The sequence below is a fragment of the Mus pahari genome, chromosome 14 (genome assembly GCF_900095145.1).
Source record: "Mus pahari chromosome 14, PAHARI_EIJ_v1.1, whole genome shotgun sequence".
Taxonomy (NCBI): domain Eukaryota; kingdom Metazoa; phylum Chordata; class Mammalia; order Rodentia; family Muridae; genus Mus; species Mus pahari.
Window position 1 is genome coordinate 35,719,612 of NC_034603.1, and position 20,170 is coordinate 35,739,781.

The 20,170-nt window shown below is 44.8% G+C and overlaps 1 protein-coding gene across 1 annotated transcript in view; it reads right to left on the minus strand.

Annotated features, from left to right (window-relative positions):
- Positions 1–8,494: 8,494 nt before the first annotated feature.
- The window catches only part of Usp43 (ubiquitin specific peptidase 43), a 58,683-nt gene continuing 47,007 nt past the window's right edge, over positions 8,495–20,170 (minus strand). The window contains exon 15 of the mRNA XM_021213676.2: positions 8,495–10,008. Within this exon, the coding sequence (XP_021069335.1) occupies positions 8,930–10,008 (1,079 nt within the window). The 3' untranslated portion in view covers positions 8,495–8,929. The remainder of the gene's footprint in view (positions 10,009–20,170) is intronic.

A 20,170-nucleotide genomic window follows, 5' to 3' on the forward strand; every position in this document is an offset into this window, starting at 1 on the left:
ATGTGGACAGAAAGAAACCCCTGTCTACTAACACTGAGGACAGGAAGTAGTATAGCCACTACGGACCCAGCATGGAGGTTTCTCAAAAGACTGATAGCATTATCAATTGTTGCAGGAAATGCATCCTGCACTATCACTAGCTACTCTCCGGCCCCAATCTATTATTATTATTATTATTATTATTATTATTATTATTATTATTATTATGTGAATCAGCTATACCAATCCTGGTTATTTATCTGAAGAACTCCAAATCAACACATCACAGGTACACGTGTACATCAGTGTTTACTGAAGCTCTATTCACAACTATTTCTCCCATTCTCTGTCTTCCTCAGTTGCCTCTAGGTCTTTGTCTAGGGTGGGGACCCGATGAGATTTGCCCCTTCTCTGTTAGCATGGTTATTGCTGCTGTCCTTGTTCAGGTTTATTGATTAGGAAGCTGTATTGGTGAGATTTCATGAGTGTGTAGCTCCCTTGACATCTCTAGGAGAGGCAATCTCACAGCAGACTTTCTGTTCCCTTGGCTTTTAAAAAACTTTTCATGCCAGGCCAGGCAGTGATAGCACATGCCTTTAATCCCAGCACTCAGGAGACAGAGGCAGCCTTCTCTCTGAGCTTGAAGCTAGCCTGGACTACAGAGTGAGTTCCAGGACAGCCAAGGCTACACAGAGAAACCCTGTCTTAAAAAACAAAACCAAATACAGACAAAAAACTTCCCATGCCATCTTCTGTGGTGATTCCCTGACCCTTGGGTGCAGGAGTTGAGCTGTAAATTGATTCATCAGCTAGAATTGGGCTCCACAGCTCTACGTTTTGATAAGCTGTGGTTTCTTATAATGGTCTCTGTGGCAAAGATAAGTTTCTTTGATGAAAGCTGAGGACTATACTTATCTGTGGGTATAAGGATATAGATAGATAGATAGAAAGATAGAAAGATAGATAGATAGATAGATAGATATATAGATAGATAGATAGATATTTAGAACACAGGAATTATGCTGGTTTACTAAAGTGATGCTTGTGAGTTCTCCAAGATCCAGTTGGCACTTATATGTGTATATATGTGGTATATATACATATATGTATGTGTGTATACATATATATAATATATATGTTGATATATAAACAATTAAAGAAAAAGAGGCAATGAATTTTGGGAAGATCAGGGGAGAGATATATGGGAGAGGTTAGAGGAAGAAGCAATGATATAATTATATTTTAATTTAAAATTATTAATAAAATAATTTAAATAAAACTATTAATAAAATTATTGATAAAGTAAAATGTTTAATATCGATAATATGTCATTTTCAGGAAATGGATGCAACTAGAGATAATCGTATCAAGCAAATCAAGCTAGTCTCAGACAAATACTGTGTGTTTTCTCTCATTTATGCTTCTTTGTTTTATGTAATGTAAAAAAAAAAATCACATAAGTGGACATAGAAGTAGGAGTGAAATAGTCTAGAGGAACACAGAGGACTAAAGAAGGAGAGAAGAAAATGGAGAGAGTAGAGGGTACACGGAGATTATACACTTGAATGGAAATGTTAAAGTAAAAATAAATCAGATAAAATAAGTCTTCCTTTGCTTTCTTAAAAAAACAGTATTGACTGAGCCGGGTGTGGTGGCACACACCTTTAATCCCAGCACTCGGGAGGCAGAGGCAGGCAGATTTCTGAGTTCGAGGCCAGCCTGGTCTACAAAGTGAGTTCCAGGACAGCCAGGGCTATACAGAGAAACCCTGTCACGAAAAACAAAAACAAACAAACAAAAACAGTATTGACTTTGTAGCTAAGAACCTTCACACGAAGAAAATTCTCAGTCTTGATGATATCACTGACAAACTCTACCAAGCGTTTATAGTAGAGATAACCACAATTCTGTGCTACTCTTCTGGAAAACTGAAGAGAATCAAGTATTTCCGAACTCATTCCATGAAGGTTCATTGCCCTAATAACAAAACCAGATGCTGGAAACAGAAACAGGCCAGCAGTTTTTATGAGCTTAGATGCAAAAGGAATATCTAAATAAAAATGTAGAAATCCAAACCCAGTAGTATAAAAAGAGAACATATATGGTGGCCAAGTGGAATTTATTCCGGGAATGTGAGACTGGTTCAAAATTCAAAAATAAATCCTTATAACTCATAGTTATGATCATCTCAAAAGATGTAGAAAAAACTATCTGCCCAAATCTCAATCTATTTCAATAAAAAAAAAAAAATAGCTCCCAGCAAAATAAAGCATATAAGGAAACTTCTCAATATGACTTAGAATATCTACCAACAGTATGACTAATTGTGTATACTTAATGGAGGATCTTTGGGAAAGAAGTCAGAGGGAGCTATTTGCCCTTACTGGTACACACACCATACTCAAGTTTCTGATGCAGCATGCTCAATGCTTAAAATCAACACAAAATGACCAGGTTGCGGGGGGGGGGGGGGGGGGGGCAGTAGATTGGAAGGAGAAAGGGAGGCCACCTTTAGTCTCATGGGACAATTATCTACATGGAAAGTACTTGAGGACTCACACAGAAGCTACTAAGTGTCAGCAAGGTTGTAGGATACAAGGTGACAGACAAAAATCAATTATTTCTACAGAGAAATTAAGTTCCAGAAGTTAAAGAAGTTTAAAGTTTCCCTTTACAGTACTATCAAATACATAAACTTTTAAGGATGTTTGACACAAAATGTGTAAGGTATTCATACTAAAGGATTAAAACAAGACAAAAACCCCCGTACTTGGATACCCAGCTAAAAAGACCTAACTATTTGAGGAGATACACCATGTCAATGGATTGGAAATCCACGGGTTATTAAAATGTTTTAATAAAAGGACTATCTGTCTAGTTTGACCACTGTCCTAAACATCTAACAGTCTCAAGTAAAATCTTGGGAAGTTGTTGTTGTTGTTGTTGTTGTTGTTGTTGTTGTTATAGAAATCTGAAGCAGAGTTTTCTATTTTACCTGAAAATGCAAAGAACCTAAAATGACCAAAACACCATTTGAAAGACTGAACCTGAGAAACTCACAATACCTGACTTCAAGATTTTTGTAAAGTGAGATAGATGATCAAGGGCTGACACTGATGTAAAGGCTGACAACCAGATCAGGGAGCAAGCATGATGTCTATCACTACATATAAGAAAAATAACTCAAACAAATCATAGATCTAAAATGTCTAGTAGAGTTGGGCATAACAGCACACACCTTTAATCCCAGCTCTGAGGAGGCAGAGGCAGGCGGATTTCTGAGTTCAAGGCCAGCCTGGTCTACAGAATGAGTTCCAGGACAGCCAGGGCTACACAGAGAAACCCTGTCTCAGAAAAAAAAATTAAAATAAAGAAAGAAGATTTTAAAGTCAGACTCCCTGGGCTCTTCTCAGTTGCCCCCATGTGCTTTCTTGCCTGCTTTTGCCCTAGAGGAGAGGCTAATCATCTCCTTCACGCCTCATTTTACATTGTTGCTTCCTCAGCAGTTGAGGTCAGAACCCCATGCAGCCTTCAGGGAAAACAGGGCTGGATGGCAGGAGGCAAGTCGTGTTGAGGAATGTCTAGAGAATTCCTTAAAACACAGGCAATTTTTAATCAGCCCATGTTTTAATTTTAGTCAGCCAAGAGGGATAAAAATGTAACTTGAGATAGGACTGAACACACAATGTAGAGATGCATTTGCTAGTAAAACTAGTTCGAAGACCAGCCTGCTCTGGGTCTAAGAGCTTGCAGGTCTGGCTATCACAACCCAGACCTAGCTGTAGTCAAAAGACATGGAACCATTCTCAGATTACAATAAACAGGCAACCAATCAACGCTGAGAGGCAGAGAATCCGTTTTTTTCCCAGGGATGAGCTTCCTCCTAGGTTCCCTAATCCCAAGTGATCATCCCTAAACATATGTGCATATAAGCAACACTACATGAACTTAGTATGTTTTCTATGTTGTAGCTTCAAGCTTTTCCATCCACGCCCCAGTTCCCAAGTAATAACTCGGGAGCTTATTTACACATAAACGCTTAAGTCATACACTTGGGCTTGTCCCCCTGACTAGCTCGTAACTTATATAACCCGTTTAAACAATTCTATGTCTGCCATGAGGCTTGTTACCTCTCCTCAGTTTCATGCATATGTCTTCCTCAGAGTCTGGGTGGTGATTCTCCCTGTGCCTGACTAACTCCCAGAGTTCTAATTTCTCTACCAGAATGCCCGAATTCTATTTCCTGCCTTTTGTTAACAGCCCATCAGGTCTTTATTGACAAGTGATTCTTCCAAACATTACACAAGAGGTGTGTGTGTGTGTGTGTGTGTGTGTGTGTGTGTGTGTGTGTGAGAGAGAGAGAGAGAGAGAGAGAGAGAGACAATAATAAATTTGTCATGGCTTCAAGAGGAAGCAGAGGGGAAACACAGGGAAGGGAAAAAGGTAGAAATGGTGCTAATACAGTACTTAGGTATGAAATTCTTAAAAATATATAAAATTTTAAATTAAAAAAAGAAAAAGAAATGGAACTGAAAGATACAAAGGAAAAGGATAGCATTTGGAAAGAAAGGCATGGCTCTCACATAGCTTCACACACCCCCAGCCTTCCATCTTTGCCATGATTGACAGATGCACAGGGCCAGCAACCAGCAGTTAAAAACAGTAAAAGTAGTTTGTGGCTACACTCATTCAGGAATACTGCCACACAGGGCTCCTCTTCACATGAGGACCTGATCCTGGTGGCTTCGGGAGAAGGGCCATAGTGGCCAAGCAATTAACCACTTGCTTGACCACAATCACAGGCCAGATTACAGACACACAGCCAACTCTCCGCCATGGTAGCCATACACATTGTGCATCAGGCTGGCACTCCAGAAATGAAGTCAGCAGGCAACTTCTCTCGGGGGAACAACTTCAAATCCCCAAATCTTTCCAGAGCTGGTAAAATAGAAACCTACTTGGCATTAAGGAGTGGTAGCTTTTTCTTCTGACTCCTTTAGCTAGGATGCTGCTGGGTATGGGAGCCCTTACCTGTAACCCCGGCACCTGGGAGACAAGGCCGAAGGATCGGGAGTTCTGAGCCATCTTCAATTACATGGTAAAATCTTGGCCAACCCTTTTAAAACTGGGAATGGTGGCACTGACTTTTTGCTCACTCATCCCAGCACTTAGCAGGGTAGAGACAGGTGGATTCCCTTGAGTTTCAGACCAGCCTAGTCGGCAGGCCAAGTTCCAAAATCAATTCACTATAAATAAATAAATAAATTAAATAAATAAATACATACATACATACATGACCAGCCGGCAGGAAGTGTTGTATTCATCCACATCTACTGCCCCCCTTCCCCAGCCTTTCCCATAAGAAACCCTGTCCATTTGCCTGGGCCACACACACAGAAATTCAAGGCCTTAGGAGGCTTTGTCAGCCAAGTGGCCCCAGTGGAAACTAGTTCTCTCCTGAGGCTATTTCAACATCCCGAGATGTCATTTGGTCTCAGTGAGTGACAGAATACCACACTGGCTTCACTTGGCTCAATGTCAAGTGACCCACATATTTATACCATTAATACTTGAAGTTTGAAATTACCTTGGTGGTTACATCCACTACATTGTCTTTTCCAATTACTACAGGTTGCTTAAAGGCAGTAATTGGTGTATTTCATGTCCTATTACACCAACAGAGCCTGAAGCAGTATTTACCATCCAGTGGGTCCTGAGGATGTTTAGAGTCAATTATGGTAAGTTCGGGGGACGCTTAAGCAATCCTGCCAAAGATCTAAAGCGAATCAAAGCAAAATTGCATCTCTGGAAGAACAAAGTCAAGGCCACAGACACAGAAAACAACCTGCCACCGGCCCTATTCCTATCACGTCTGCACTCAGTTCCCCAATTTGGTGCAAAAATGGGATTTAGAGAATTTATCAAAACTTAATCAAGTAGCAAGCCCAGTGACAAGGAGTTTTTCAGATGCTGACTTCTTGCTGGAATGAATGCCCCAAGACCTGGGCCCCTGTTGATCTTACCCCTGTGGAGAACAATTCACCATTCTGATGAGCAGGAAAGGCCAGAAGCAACTGTGTTACCCATGGCTGGGGTCTGGGCCATATGTTCCCAGGTTCCTTTAGTGGCTTCTTATTCAAAGGACTGAACTAGGGGCTTACACTTATTTGTGAAAGCAAGCAACTTAATTCAAAGAGAAGCTCGGATTAGGCAGGGACGCACTATCAAGATTGACAGCAGAACACAGGAGAGTACTTACGGGCCCTGCTTCTTGCTTGAGGCTTCTTTTTATGGGGCTCAAAAGAAAGAGGAGTATGGTTGCTAAAAGGCCCAATAAGGGTGATTCTCTGTTTCGATTGGTAGATTATGTCATGATAACATTTTCCTACTGGTGCATGTCTCTTCCCATAATGCACCTGATTCTAACCATATGCACCCCCATGTGGGCACAGGCTAAGATGGTAGGAATTCTAACTTCACTTGAGGACAGTTTTGCCTCCATGAATATATTCTCAAGACCAGTTCAAACTGGATCAACCTTCCCATTCTTTCCTGAATATATCTGAACAGAAACTGTGTAAGTTCTGTTGCTGTGAGAGTAGGAGAAACTTGTCCCATTGTGCAGCGATGGTGTATGTGTAGCTCGGTTAGGTCTCTCTGTGTGTGTGGGGGGGGGGGGTCTAAGGCTGTCAAGTGCATTGCTCAAAGAGGGGTCTATGTACATGGAAAGGAATTGAGCTGCCAATCAAATTGGTGAGTGCTGCTGCTGCTGCTGGTGTATGTGTGTGGAATCCAGGTTACTAAACCATCCCCTACGCTTGCCTGCTCTAATTTGGTTTGAACGGATTATTTCAGAGTGGGCAGTGAGCAAAAATCCTGGCTCAGGTACCTTAGTAGCTGTGCGACCTTAGGTGGATTAAACTCTGTGCTTCAGTTCCCTCTTCTGTAAAGCAGAGTTGACAGTACCTACCCCAAAGGATAATGAGGACCAGCAGGATGCTCTGTGGGTGAAGATGATTGCCACCACGGCTTGATGACATGGGTCTGGTCCCTGGGACACACAAGGTGAAAGAACTGACTCCTGTAAAGTTGTCCTCTGATGTCCACATGGGCTCTGTGGCACAAAGGTGCCATTGTGTACACACACACACACAATGTAACTGATTTTTTTTTTCTTAAAACAACTGGGAGACACTCATAATCCCAGAGTCTAGGTCATTATGAGAGAGGCCCGGGTGCGAGCCTGAGTTACAACTCAGTTTTAGAGAGCAAAGTGAGACTGAGCTTGGTGTCAGTCAGGAGCTAATGATCAGCCACATCTTCCACATTGCCCACATATGACAATTTAAGACTTGAAGAAACATGGGCTGCTAGGGAACTTGTAGCCAGCCCCCAGGGGGTCTGGTAGCTGCCTCTTCCTGCTTCTTGATTATGTTAGTTCTATCTTGCAACTGTTGCTTAGAGGAAAGGCAAACTGTCTTTCTCACTGGGGAAAAGAAGGAATCCCATTCTTCCTGATTTAAAAAAAAAAAAAGCTGTAGAGACATGCAACAACGCACAGGGTGGTCTGGGGGAACGACTGCATTCCTGTGGCCAGCAGTCTTGAAGACATATCCCGTGAGAAGGAAGCACGCTCCAGAGAATGTTTACCTGAGTGGCTGCCAATGAGCTGCCGCTGGCCCCAGTCCTGGGTCTAGGCTTTGCAAGCCTTTGTAGGAAACTGTAAGGTATTCCTAGACCAGATCCTGAAGGGCAGGCAAATATACAGCAGCACACCGACGATCATAAGATCAGCCAGGCAGCCTCAGACTCGCAGGTGCTGGCTCCCTCCAGAGAGAAAGAAGCCTGAGTCTCCATCAGAAACAGCAAGTCAAAAGCTAGACACGGTGGCTCATGCCTGTAATCCTTCAGAAGGTTGAGGCAGGAGGATTGCCAAAAGTACAAGACTTGTATGGGCTACAGAGTGAGACTCTGTCTCAAAAATATATACAAATTTAAAACATCTTTAAATGAAGGAAAGGAAAGGATGGATGGAGGCACAAATAATTTTAATAAAGAGCTTTTTCCCCTCAAGTTTCAGAAACAACACAGGCAACTGCTTTCTGACAGATAGCAACAAGCTGTGACTGACTATACAACGCAACAGGAATGAAGTGAGTTACTTCTCAAATTTCAGTAATTCAGTCCACCATTTGCAAGTTTCACAGACACAATTTTTATTAAAATTGTGCATAGATCTCATATATATTTTTTAAAAATGTCTTTATTCTTATATCAAAATAGTTATCTTTTTAAAATACCGTGAAAAGCTGTAATACAATTTTGTTGCTATATATTAAATAATCTTCCTGAAATACCAATCTCTTCTCTCCCATCTCTCGCCGCCACTGTCATACTCTATTTCTTATTCTCTTCTTTTCTTGGCATCTTTGACACTTATCCAAGACAAGCATGAAAAGGAAAAGATCTTTCTTACAAGCCCTTTATTTTAAAAAATGAAAGAATGGGGAAAAGGAGGGAAGGAGGAAGGGGAGGAAGGAGAGGAAGTAGAGAGAATAGAAGAAAAGAAGTAGGGCATGTAAGCTAGGGGCACACAAGCTGGTGAGAATGAATATCTGCCGTGACACCACAGTCGTGTTAGTAGACTATGGCAGGCCCTGGACTTACATACACCAAACAGGAATTTTAGCCTTGTCGTGATTATTTGACTCAGCAGCACCGTCTAGTGGCCAGGCTGTATCAAAACCCAGCAATGGGAACCCAACCACTTTGACACTGGGTTATTAGAATATGACAAGAGTTACAGAGACCAAACTTTTCTTTGTTTCTTTCCTTCTGGGAGGCCACAAGTCAACTGGGTTCTAGAAAATCCACTCTGGACACAAGAGCCTACAGATTCTCAGTGCACAGCCCCAGGGATGGCAGCTTCGTACAGCACTGAAATGTTCCATCAGAAGCTGGACTCGGGTAAGGATTTCTTTCGACCTAAGGAAAGGGTGTGGTATTTCACTCTCTGCAGGGTGCCATAAGAAATCTGTTCCCCAGGAATGGTTCTTTGTGAGGTGCCAGCTGTACTGGCTCGAGGGGGCCTGCTGGCTTTTCGGGGGAGGTGGAGAGAGCTGGGAGCAGATCGGATGTCCCTCTCCGTGTGGTTACCCAGGCCCTTGGCCGGGCTCTCTCGAATCCTGAGGGCAGGGGATGAACCTCGGGCCTGCTCATTCATGGCAGGGCTCAGCCGGTCACTCGCTAGGGAGACTCGGGGTGCTGGTGGTAAGCTCTCAGTCCTGACGGTCCTCTTGTGCTCTTTCTTCCAAAACACAGACTTCAAAAGAGTGAATGTCCCCTGTCCCCTGTCTTTGTCAGGGGCCCTTTCCTCCACAGCAGCCTTAGACTTCATTTTGGGTAAGGTACCTGGGCCATTGTCCTTAAAGTTTCTAAGCAAGCCAGTGGAGGGGGAAGGTGGGCTACTCTGGCTCCCCACCTGGCTACTTCCCTTCCACAGTGTCATCTTCTGGCCTTCAGGGCGAGCTGGCTTTTCATCCCCCACTGAGGGCATCACAGTGAGGGGCAGGTCAAACTTTTTGGGGAGCCTGATATCCTGACTTGCATTCCCCGTTCGTGTCCTGGCAGTGTGCAGACCGTCATCTAAGGACCCCAGGGCTGGATGGTGGTTGAGGTGGCATGAGGAAAGGGGAACCCCAGCTGTTCCTTGCCCAAAGGTTCGACCACTGTCTTCACTTTTAGCAGGAAGGGTGGCATCTGACCTCGGTGACACTGACGTCTCATCCCCACCAGCAGCACGGGTCAAGAGCGGCACAATGGACTGGCTGGTGGATCGGGGTCTTCTTCTGGACTCTAGGTATTCCACCAGTTCCACGGATGCCCCGGGACGTTTGTCCCTGTGTCCAAATGACCACCTCAGGGGCATGGTCTTGAAGGGCCCATGCCTGGATCGGGAAGCAGGAGATGCCTTCATGCTGATACTTCGGCCACCAACACCCCGAACCAAAGGTCTGGTCTCAACTCCTCCTGAAAAAGACATGAAGACCATGAGCACCTGCTAAGGGATACATGCCCCGCCAGCCTTCAAGCAATGGTGTTTCTGGGCAGATACATAATCAGGTCTGCGCACAGTGACCACAGCACAAGCCAGATACTCAGGGGTCCTGCCTTTCAGGGCCACAACGGTTTCATCCACGATCTCATAGAATTCATGTACCCATTTAAAACTTACAGGGGAAGCCACAGGTCAAGAAGGCACAGCCTTTTTTGACATCCACAGAGGGTTGTTCCTAGGATTGTATAGTGTGCAAGCCCCCTCTATACAATAGCATGCATATCCTTCCATGGACTTTATGTCATTTCTAGATTATTTATGATACTGACACAAAGCAAATGCTATGTAAACAACTGTCATGCTATGTCCCTTAGGAAGTAATCACAAGGAAAAATATCTGTGCATTTTTAGTAGATACTCTTCATCTCCCCAGACGCTGCCCCCGCCACCTCCTGAGCCTGCCTGCAGTTGACTGAATCAGCAGATAAGAAAATGATGTTGAGGGCTGACTACATCCACGTGCCCTGCAGCCAGACCACTGAGGGGTTCACTGAGTCAGCTGCCCTGAGATCTAACATTATTATCATCTATCTGTAACTATGTCTAAAGATAGAATGCTTACCAAATGTCTCTCAAATTGGGTCAAAATTGGGTACTTGTACTTTAAAATGAAAGAAAGTCTGCCACATATCCCATACTGAGCCCAAGAGAAAACAAAGTAACTGTAGGCTTCATTTTATCCAATTTGCCACTGCTGCCTTTGTGTCTTATTGTAGTTAGCAATTGCCTGTAAATAGCTGGGAAAGTGGTTTTGGTATATAGTCTTAAGTGAGTAGGTTAGAGTCCTATAAGGCATTGTGATCCAACTTGGAGACACACACAGATACAGACACACACACACACACACACACACACACACATACACACACACAAAACGTACTATGCATGCATGTGAAGATGGACATACACAGCAGGTTAGAGAAATGGATACCCAAAGTGATGAAACGGGGGAGGGGCTGAGGAGTGTTGCTACTTCATTACCTACTTTCCTAATTCTTTTCTATAGCTCAGCCCTTCTAAAAATAATATACAATGATCAGCATCCGGTGCCCTTCCCAAGCAGTGTCACCATCACCACACTGGCAAGACTGCCTGGCACCTGACATGCACTGACCCCTCCATGTAGGCTGCGTGCTAGTCGGTCAAGTACATAAGCACGGTGCTGGCGACCACAGCTGGCTGCCGACCATAGGCTACTCATGGAGTTAGAGTGTTATCGGCTGAAGGCTTACATCCCTCCCAGTTCCTAAGTCGAAACTCTAACCCCAAGGTCATAGCTTTCAAACAGTGTCCTTACCAGAAGAGGTAGGGGAAACCAGAGTTCTGACTCTGCATCAAAGAAGAGGACTCACCATAACCCAACCTAACTGGCCCCCAGATTCCATCCTGCAGAGCCATGAGGAATAAACTTCTGTCACTGGTAAGACCCCAGCGTATTTCTGTTACAACAGTCCCAAAGGTCAATGACAGAGACTGACTTTAAAGATAATCAAGGACTTTAGCCACAAAATACCCATGTGGGGATGTCCTGAAATTCTCAGGCACACAGGTGTGAGGTCAAGGAGAGCAAAAGTCACAGCGAATGCTGGGATAAGAATCTAAGTGCACAAGGACACATCTGCCCAGTAGCTGAGAAAGCAGGCCCCCAGGGGGAGGGAAAAAGTACTGAACCAGCCTCGGGCAGATAGCAGAGGATTCATGGGGCTCTCGCCTGTCGGGGGGGGGGGGGGGTTCACATGCCATTTTTGTTATCTTTTTCTTTAGAGCTTTTCTTTAGACTGGCTAGGAATAGACCTAATTCCACCCAAAATACTTTGTCATTTCAGTTTGCATTGACCTTGTGGCTCCGCCATTCAATCCCCACACCTGGGGAAAGATAAAACACAGCTCTGGAGGCTGAGGTGTGTGTGAAGTCTTCTTGTTCCTCGTCCCCAGCCCTGAGAAGGGCAGAGAGGGAAGCTTTGCATCAGGAGGACAAAGCTGTGGCTTCTCACCCTTCACCCTCCAGGCTGGAGTGGCCTGGAACCCTGGCGGGGAGCGAGAGGACCTGGCTGCTGCCGTAAATAACCACCTCTCCCTTCTTCCTGGTGTGGAAGGGCCCTGGGCCAGAGCTGACAGCAACCCACACTACACACACCCAAAGGACTCCTCTTTTGGAGAAAAAGCATCCTTTATTTCTTTTCATCTATTTATTGCCCCATAACAGGATCTGAGGGAGTGGGGACGGAGAACCTTAGATAAACTGAGAAGTAAATGGTATAAGCAGAGAGGAAAAGCAGCAGGTACCCATACGGGCGCTTGCGCACTAACCAGTCGGCCTCGTATCCAGTACCAAAGCCTTTCCCCTGGGAGATGGGGCCATCTGGAAAGCTGGGAGCAAGGAAGGAGGATGGGATCCAGGAAGCCTGAGAGCCACAATGGATCTACAGTCTTTTTTTTTTTTTAAAACATTTATTTATTTTTATTCTATGTGTGTTTGTCTCTACATATATGTGTACCGTGTGTGAGCTTTGTGCCTGCCTGCAGAGGTCAGAAAAGGGTGTCAGTCCCCTGGAACTGGAGTTACAGATAGATATGAGTAGCCATGTCATTGCTGGGAATTGAACCCACATCCTTGGCAAGAACAAACATTCTTAACCACGGAGCCACCTCTTTCTTCAGCCCAAGGCCTATAGTCTTAAGCTGCATCTTTCTGGAGGTTGGAGACACCCTGCAATAGACAGTCATCTTCTCAGGCCCTCCAGGACCCCTCTGTGGTGGGCCCTTGGTTTGCTGAGGTATACAAGCTCCAACCAACCACAGGGCAGCTGCTCCAAGAGATGCCTCCTCTGTTCCCGTCTGCACACAGACACCTTGATTCTTAAGTCACTTCTGTTCCTTGGGCCAGTGATGTGATCTCCAAATTGAGGTCACACTGTGCTGCCGGCGGGAGCCTTAGGGCTTCTTCTCCCCATCCTTTAGTTCATCTTCAATGGGTCAAGTACTTTCAATATCCCTAAAGGTTTCCATCACATCTTAACATCCACCCATTAATTTATCCCCAAAATATTTAAGAAAAGCCTACTGTGTGCTCAAGATTTTTTTTCAGTGCTTGGGGAAAAAAATACAAATAAAACCCGGGATGGTGCACATGGCTTTAATCCCAGCACTCAGGAGACAGAGGCAAGCTAATCCCTGTGAGTTTGAGGCTAGCCTGGTCTACATAGTTTCAACCCACCCAGGGCTACATAGAGAGACCCTGTATCATAACCATAACAAAAATGCAAGTAGAAAGTGGCTGTGTGGCTGGGTGTGGTGGCGCACACCTTTAATCCCAGCACTTGGGAGGCAGAGACAGGTGGATTTCTGAGTTCGAGGCCAGCCTGGCCTACAAAGTAAGTTCCAGGACAGCCAGAGCTACACAGAGAAACCCTGTCTCGAAAAACCAAANAAAAAAAAAAAAAAAAAAAAAAAAAAAAAAAAAAAAAAAAAAAAGAAAGAAAGAAAGAAAAGAAAAAGAAAGTGGCTGTGTTCTTGGGGGTTGACAAAAAACAAAACATAAGATATTGTGTAACACAGTGAGTGGTAAAAGCTACAGTGAACAAGGTGGGGTCAGGAAGAAGAGGAGGGTGGGGCATGAGGAATGAGCAATTTCTGTGAGACCTAACTGAAAGAGGGAGGGAGGGAAGGAGAGGAGGAAGGAGAGAGGAAGGGGGAAAGGAGGAAGGGATGCAGGGGGAGATCTGAGGAAGATGAGTTCCAGATTTCAGGAGCAGCAAGTGCAAAGACCCTGGGGTAGAAGTGAACTTGCTGTGTCGGGCGCGCACCAGAGACAAACAGAGCTGGAACCCAGGAGAGAAGGGCCTGCGCTATGTGCACCCACGATAGCTTCCGAGCCCCATATCCATGTTTAAAGGTCTCTCAGCACCTCTCTGCTCCTAGTTTAATTGTTCCTTCTGCTCTCATGTCTCTTGAGTACATGAGTAGCCTGGCTGCTACTTCTGTATGGAGGGCAGAGGCAACCTAGAACAAACTGGACCCCAAATTTCCCTGTGGTGCCCGAGAAGCTCAGGCAATGTCTACAAATAGGCCAGGGCTAGTCTTCCTCTGAGACTGAGCCAGGTAGACAAAAATGGGCAAGAGAAAGGCTGGATGTCAACCACCATCCCTTGGGAGCCAGAGTCACCGTCCCTTCTCTCACCCCAAGTGCCCCCTCGCTCTAGAGAGGGAAGAGCAAAGCCTTGTGGGCAGAAACGGAGAAAGCAGCAACAGGGTCCAGCATGGGTGTTTGGACTCACACCTAGAATCCCATCACTCAGGAAGCTGAGAGACTGAGCTTCTGGCCAAGCAGCCCTCCACAGTGAGAGCCTGCCCCAAAGTAGAAATGACAACAGAGAGGACCAGAAACAGAATAACTCAAAACCAAACAAAGAGCAACAGCCGCAACGACACAGGAGAGCCGCTCCTAAAGACACAGAGGTGTGCAACCAATGACCCTGAGGGACAGAGACAGCATCAGGGCTGGAAAGTGTGACCTGACCAGGCTTACTGGGTCACCGCTAAGATCCCATGAGTCAGTAAATAGATAAGAATTATCTCACATCCCAGCAGGTGTGTAACCGGGAGCCTGCACCTGTCCCAGGATAGCTATAAATATGACTCAGCATACTTGTAAGTGAAAGCGTCACATTAAAAGGTTGGACGCCTCTGCACTTGGAGCAAAATGGTAGTCGTAAGACCACGTGGGAAAACGGAGGAGAGCGGAGAGGTAGAGCCAGGAGCCACAGCAAGCAACCAGAGGAATCTGAAGGCAAAAGACAATAAATCAAGGGGAATACAAGACGAGAGTCCCAAAGAATGGCCCGAGTGTGCAGAAGGAAGGCATCTGGGGGCTGGGTGGGGCCGAACACCCAGGCATGTGCTAGAATTTCTGAACTCTGAGGTCAGAGAGAGTCTTAAAAAGTTCCAGCCAGGGAGAACAAGAGACACTCCCGTGAAAAAGAACAGTCTGGGTTTCTCACCTGCAGCCCTGGGGCAAGGAGAGCGTGGGAAACCAGCTACCAATGCAGAAAGTAAAGAATTACAACCCCAGAGCCCCAGGCCAGCCAGGCTGCCACCCACTGGGGTGAAGGAAATACTTCTGGCTGCTAAGGACTTAGAGCTCACTGTGCCTGAAGGGCTCTGACAAACACAAGGCAGAGCAGAGATCTCAGGGCAGAGGGCAAAGAAGACAGACACAAGGCCACAGTGCATCTCATAAGGCATTCCACGGACTGTCCATCCTCCACAAGGAGGGCCAGGAAGCCTCTGAAGGTCAACTCAAGCCACGTTGGGTGCACAGGACAGGAACTGTAGCAGCAGTGGGGGAGACTCTACCAACTACAGCACAATGGGGGAAGAATCCCCAACGGGGCAGAGGGAGATGGAGAAAGGGTTTCAAACCTCTCACTGTGGGAAGGATGTCAGAGGGGAGAAGAGGGGAGGGCACAGCTCCAGCTCCTGAGGAAGCAGAATGCCTGGCCGGAAACAGCTGGTTTCTTACCGCCTTCTAATGGCAGGAGAACGTGATTGATCGCCAACACTGAGAAAGCACACAGGAACAAGGTGGGAAGAAAAGCAGAACTTGCAAATTAATTAGGAAAGGAAACCATCGGCAACCAACTCAACCAAGATGAGGGAACAAGGCGGGGAAGGAGGAAACCCAGCAAGGAACGCTTTAGCAGAACACTGTACTGTTTCTTTCCTCCCATCCAGGGAGCTGGATTCTTTTTTTTTTTTTTTTTTAAAGCACAGGAACACAACCAGGGATGGGGCTCAGTGGCACAGTGCTCCCATGCATGAGGACCCTGGTTTACCTCCCAGCACCACAGTGAGGACAGCAACAACAAATTGGCTCTTTATTTTTGACCTCAAGGTCAGGGAGCTGGACCCAAAAGCTCCATGATCAAGAGCACACAGCAGCTAAGAATCATCCTTCTGGCACCTAGGGGTAATGTATGCATGTGGTATATGTGTGTGTGTGTGTGTGTGTGTGTGTGTGTGTGTGTGTGTGTGTACACATTATTCAAACCAAACATAATACAGAAAGAAGAGACAAAATTATCAGTGTGGAATTCAAGGTGAAAAACAGAGAACAGATAAAGAATAATTACAATGATAAAAATCACAATTTATATATACAAAAAAAAAAATCCAATCGTCGTGAACTTTCCGACACTTATTACCAAATAGCTCCCAACTCTATGCAACAATTATAAATGTTTACAGAGTACATGGTCAAAACCCAGCTCTGCTGAAGATCTCAATGGGTCTCCTTCATAGTCAGAAGGGAATGGAATCTAAAGCCAGGCCCAGTTGGCTCACAGCCATAAACCCAACACGCGGGAGATGACGAGAGGAGGTTGAGATTTTTGTTGGCTGCATCGTGAGTTCAAGACCAACTTGAGCCATAATATTTTGTTTCCAAAAACAAAAACAAACAATAACAAGAAGAGACATATTTAAAGCGACGTGGGGGAAAGGACTAAAGCAACCAATCACCTAATATTATATATGATAGTAAGTGTGCAAGCCTCAAAAAGGCTACTTGCTAATTCATAGGTACACAGAGCACTTATAAAATAACAAAACAGACTTTTTCCATGAAAGAAGATAACTTTTGAGAAGGTCATTCTTGGACCCTAATTCGCCAAATTGGAAACAAAGAATAAAAAAGATGACCGCACGGCCCTGAATTCTTGAAATTCCCAGATGCCATCACAAGGGAAATGAAAGCTGAAGTGACATACTATCTGGGAAGGAAGATGACCTACTAAAACCTTTAACGCCCAAGGAAAGCCATAGAGGATGATTATCAGGACAAAGATTTGTCCTAACAAGCTGGGGACACCTAAGCGCCAGGGCCCTCTACTCACAATGGTCTCTGGGAAGGACCCCATGGGATAGATCTATCTTCCTTCCTTCCTTTAGTCCTTTCCTTTCCTTTTTTTTTTTTTTTTTTTAAACATAGTTACAGCTTCCTGCAGTTGTAAAGGTAGGGTGTTTTTATATTCCTTTGGCTCTCCAGCACCTCCTTTTCATATTTGCCCCAAATCTATGAGTTATAAGCCCCAATAAACTCTGTCTTAGTCAAGATTACTATTGCTATGACCAAACGCCATGACCAAAAGCAAGCTGGGGAGGAAAAGGTTTATTTGCTTTACACTTCCACATCCATAGCTCATCACTGAGGGAAGTCAGGGCAGAAACCTGGAGGCAGGAGCTGATGCAGAGGCCATGGAGGGGTGCTGCTTCTGGCTTGCTCCTCATGGCTTGCTCAGCCTCAGCCTGCTTTCTTATAGCACTCTGCTCCACTAGTCCACAGATGGCACCACATAGAATGGGCTGGGCCCACCCACATCAGTCATTAATTAAGAAATACTAAGGGGGAGACTCCCTTGGAAAGCAGGGCTCTTCCAATATCCAAGCAGAAGAAATCTGAATGTTTTCACATTGTTGGCAGCTGAGAGCCTCAGAGGACAGTTGGAGTGCCATTCCTGCCCTGGTCTGTCTGGCAGAAACAGATGCGGAGGCCATGGATTAATATGTGTGGGCCCATCCCATTGTAGGTGGTGCCTGTGTCTCTGTAACATCCCCAGGGATGTACCTAACACTTCTCTGAAAACCCCGGGACATTCTTTCGAGATGCCTCTTAAAGGAAGGGTGTTCCAAACATTTCTCCATGGGAGAGAGGTGCCATGCTTTTTGACAGGGCGGAGATAAACCAATAACTTTCTCACAGGCAGTACTGACAGGAAGGAACAAGCTGGAAGAGACCTTCTCTTGTTTACAGGCACTCTCCCAAAGGTACAGCCAGAACAATGTGAGAGAAAAAGAAGTACCTGGTGAAAGCAAGATTCGGCTGCATCCAGTTCAGTCCCACGGAAATGAACTGTCAGGACTTGGACTGGTTCTCAAGATACACACACACACACACACACACACACACACACACACTTACTTCTGCAGCATTCCACCTAGTGGTGAAATGGTGGGAAACCCAAAATGCCAAACACCAGAGCATAAAGCAGAAGGTAGCGAGAAGACTCTCTCATCACCCTGACCCACTCACTGCTATCGACTGGGACTCTGGGATGTGTCAGGAACTGTGTTCTCAGATATAGTGATGGCTGAAGTACATGGAAACAAGCAGCTAGTGGGTGAGCACATAGACCAGGGCCCAGCAATTCCACCCCTAGGGGTGGACTCAATGGAAACACAGGCATATGCACAGCAGAAGACATGAGCCCAAATGTCACAGCAATACAGGTCGGTATATCCAGAGTGCTTGGGACCAGAAGTGTAGATGGTTTCAAATCTCTTCAGATGTTGAGATAGATAGAATAATGAAGATAGAACCCATCTCTAAGCATGAGCTTTTTAGGCACCATATATATATATATATATATATATATATATATATATATATATGCCATATGCACAAGCATAAAACTGATTTATGTAATATCTTAATAATTGGTACATAAGACAGGATTTCATGGTGTGAAATTTTCTACAGGTAATGGCATGATATTGGTAAGAGATTTTATATTTTGAAGCGTTTGGAATTTCCAGGTTAAGCTCACTCATCTGTTACTGTTGATTATAACTCCCTAAGTCTAGCCACACTAGAATAAAATGTGACCTGTCCTTACAATGTGGGAAAATCTGGTAAGAGAGGCTATGCCGCCTGCCAAATGGTAGACGCCATCCAGAGATAATCCATCATGTGGGCCCCACTGAGACACTGCATGGATTCACAAAGAATCCACCAGTATCTCAGGAATTGAAAATCTGTAGTAATTCAAGACACTTCCTTTGACAAGCAGGCGAGATTTCTCCAGGGCTGACGTCTGTGCTACATCTACAGAAACTTCCACTCCGTAGTGAACGTATGGAGAGCAGAGGTTGATCCCCTACTTCACCCTTCACCCTTTTTCCTAATCCCTGTCTCTGCTTCTAGCCTTTCTCGCTAACTTCTGAACAGAGAACTATGAATCTCTGGGTTGATTTTTATCTATAAGTAAAATAAGTAAAAGAAAAAAACCACTCACGGCTATGCACACCAGGTGCACCTCCCAAGAACACTGGTAAACAAAACAAGGCAAACAGAAAGCCCGTACGCCATATGGCTTCACAGGTAAAATTCATCCTTGTAAACGTGCATTTTTACATATAAACCAGACTGACTACAGCCCTGCTCCAAACTCTCCAGCAGCTACTCACTGTGCCTGGAATAAAGTCTAACAGGTGTGTCACAGTTGGCCCCTGGCCATCCTTTACTTAGCACAGTAAAACTAATCTGGCATAGATTCTGGTAGAGTGGGAAGTAATGAATGAGATAGGTATGAGGGGGTAGGAATCCAGAGCCACTGATCTATCTTCCTAGCCGTCTACCTACCCTCCCTCCTTCCTACCCACTTCTTTCACTCCCCCCTTTTTATCCCCCTTACCTCCCTCCCTCCCTGCCTCCCTCTCTTTCTCCCTCTCTCCCTCCTTTCATTGGTGTTGGGGACTAAATCCAATGTCCAGTGCTTGGTAGGCAAGTGCTCTGCCACCGAGCCACACCTCCAACACAAAACTCTATCTCTTAACCTGGACCATAATTATATTCACTTTATTCATCGGATGTGCACATATAATTAGGGTACATATTTACTAGTAGTATATTAGTTTAGTAAATATTTTATGCATGTTTTATCTAATATGTACTCATAGTGGATGTGTTAAAGTGCATCACACATTGATGCCACAATCACCAATGTTAGGGTAACGTTTCTATGTATGTGATATTTATATTTGTATAAATTTCTATTAAGATTTTATATTAAAACTAAATTAGGAACTAAAGGAAACATACAAATTTTTAAAATTTAACTTGGTCTTTTTGATACAAGGTTTCTCTGTGTAGCCTTGGGTGTCTTGCAACTCACTCTGTAGACCATCCTGGCCTTAAACTCACTGAGATCTACCTGTCTCTATCTCCCTGGTGCTGGGATTTAAAGGTGTGCACTACCATGCCTGACTGAAAATGTTAAAAGTCATGTGACCACTTTT